This window comes from Protopterus annectens, chromosome 9.part0, assembly GCF_019279795.1.
Source record: "Protopterus annectens isolate FY-2018-M chromosome 9.part0, PAN1.0, whole genome shotgun sequence".
Lineage (NCBI taxonomy): Eukaryota > Metazoa > Chordata > Ceratodontiformes > Protopteridae > Protopterus > Protopterus annectens.
Genome location: NC_056743.1, coordinates 1,133,374,473 through 1,133,376,018, shown reverse-complemented (window position 1 = coordinate 1,133,376,018; position 1,546 = coordinate 1,133,374,473). Strand labels below are relative to the sequence as shown.

Here is a 1,546-nt window from a genome sequence, read left to right as displayed (position 1 = left end):
CCACTATCCAGTGACAGTTTCTAAGCCTTACTGTTCCACAGGGTGGCAGATTTTTAAAATCATCGCGTGATAGACAGACTGACTGACTTGACATGCCGAGTATTAACACTATGACATTACAAACAACTACCATGCCAGGCGGTAGCAAGTTCAAATTTCGTGTCAACAAGTAACCCACATGATTCCCTGGGTGACAAGTTAAAACTTTCGCTACCAAGGAAGCGCAGACACTTAAACGCCACTGTTTTATAGAGTGCGGCTGGTAACAGGACTCATAAACCGGGCGAGTGACACATACCATATGTATTTAGCAATCAATGTTAGAACAAGCCTCCAGTTATTTTACAAACCACCTCCCATACCTTTATCTAAACCAGTCCTCAGTCGCACATTATGTACTCTCTAACATCTGGTTTCACAAAGAGCCAACATTTGACCACACCACATTTACAATACACTTATCCCAGGACTAGGGGGTTTCCCACAAAACAACAACGCGGAGTCCTACAACATTACTCTAAAACTCCGGCCATAATACATAAATAATGTAACAAAACGCGCTCACCGTACTGAACAATGTAGCTCACAAGCAACGGCTTCGATTGCTACTTCAGCACAGTCACTCCGTATCATACAATAATACTTATTACCACACCATTCTGGATCAGTGTACTACTTCCCTAATGCTGCCAATAAAACTCGTTACTTATGGCTTTGTCACGCCCCTCTAGGAACTCACTAGGACTCTTTGTTGTGCAGACGGGTATGCTTCAGAGTTGCCAACCCATGAAGATTTCCAACCAAAAATCAACAATACAAGCTTTAATTAAAAAAAATTCCAGTCTCAGCCTGCCATTCAGTCAAGAGGTTCAGTACATATTAACACATTTTCGCCAAACGTATACCTTCCAGACAGGCTAAAACTACATCCAACAAAAGGCTGGTCATTCTGGACACTGGAGTAGGTTAAGACTTGACTGTACGCAGTTACCATACCTGCCATAAAACGGAGAAACTCACCACATCTGATTAGAGGTTTTAATCTTGGTTGCGATCTTACCTTACGAAGCAAGGATAATCTGTCTTCTGTTAAACGTCTGTTGTACGTGCTTTAGTTGACATTTTGCCGTTCAGTGTTTTTTGCCACCTAACAGCAAAGCACACTGGGAATTTTAGTTCTTTGGTTTTATTTCTGTCACCCCCCCCCACCCCGCCCTCCTTAACCCTATGGCTCACTGGGAGATGAAGTCCAGTAATCTTTCTTAGGTATATGCTCTAGAAGAGGAATGAAGGTCAGCAGGAGTAAGACAGAATATATGTGTGTGAATGAGAGGGAGGATAGAGGAATGGTGAGGATGCAAGGAGTAGAGGTGGCGAAGGTGGATGAGTTTAAATATTTGGGATCAGCAGTTCAGAGTAATGGTGAGTGTGGAAGAGAGGTGAAGAAGAGAGTACAGGCAGGATGGAGTGGGTAGAGAAGAGTGTCAGGAGTGATTTGTGACAGACGAGTACCAGTAAGAGTGAAAGGGAAGGTCTACAAGAGGGT

At 43.3% G+C, this 1,546-nt stretch overlaps 1 protein-coding gene across 6 annotated transcripts in view; it reads right to left on the bottom strand.

Moving 5' to 3' along the window:
- Positions 1–1,153, bottom strand: part of VPS37C (VPS37C subunit of ESCRT-I) — a 452,853-nt gene extending 451,700 nt beyond the window's left edge. For 2 of the 6 annotated variants that reach the window (XM_044083983.1, XM_044083984.1), the window contains exon 1: positions 997–1,018. In XM_044083983.1, the coding sequence (XP_043939918.1) occupies positions 997–1,003 (7 nt within the window). In that variant the 5' untranslated portion in view covers positions 1,004–1,018. Of the gene's footprint in view, positions 1–565; positions 585–996; positions 1,019–1,060 lie in introns of those variants that run through there. The other 4 variants (XM_044083985.1, XM_044083986.1, XM_044083988.1 and 1 more) reach the window with 4 other exon arrangements.
- Between the last annotated feature and the right edge of the window lie 393 nt (positions 1,154–1,546).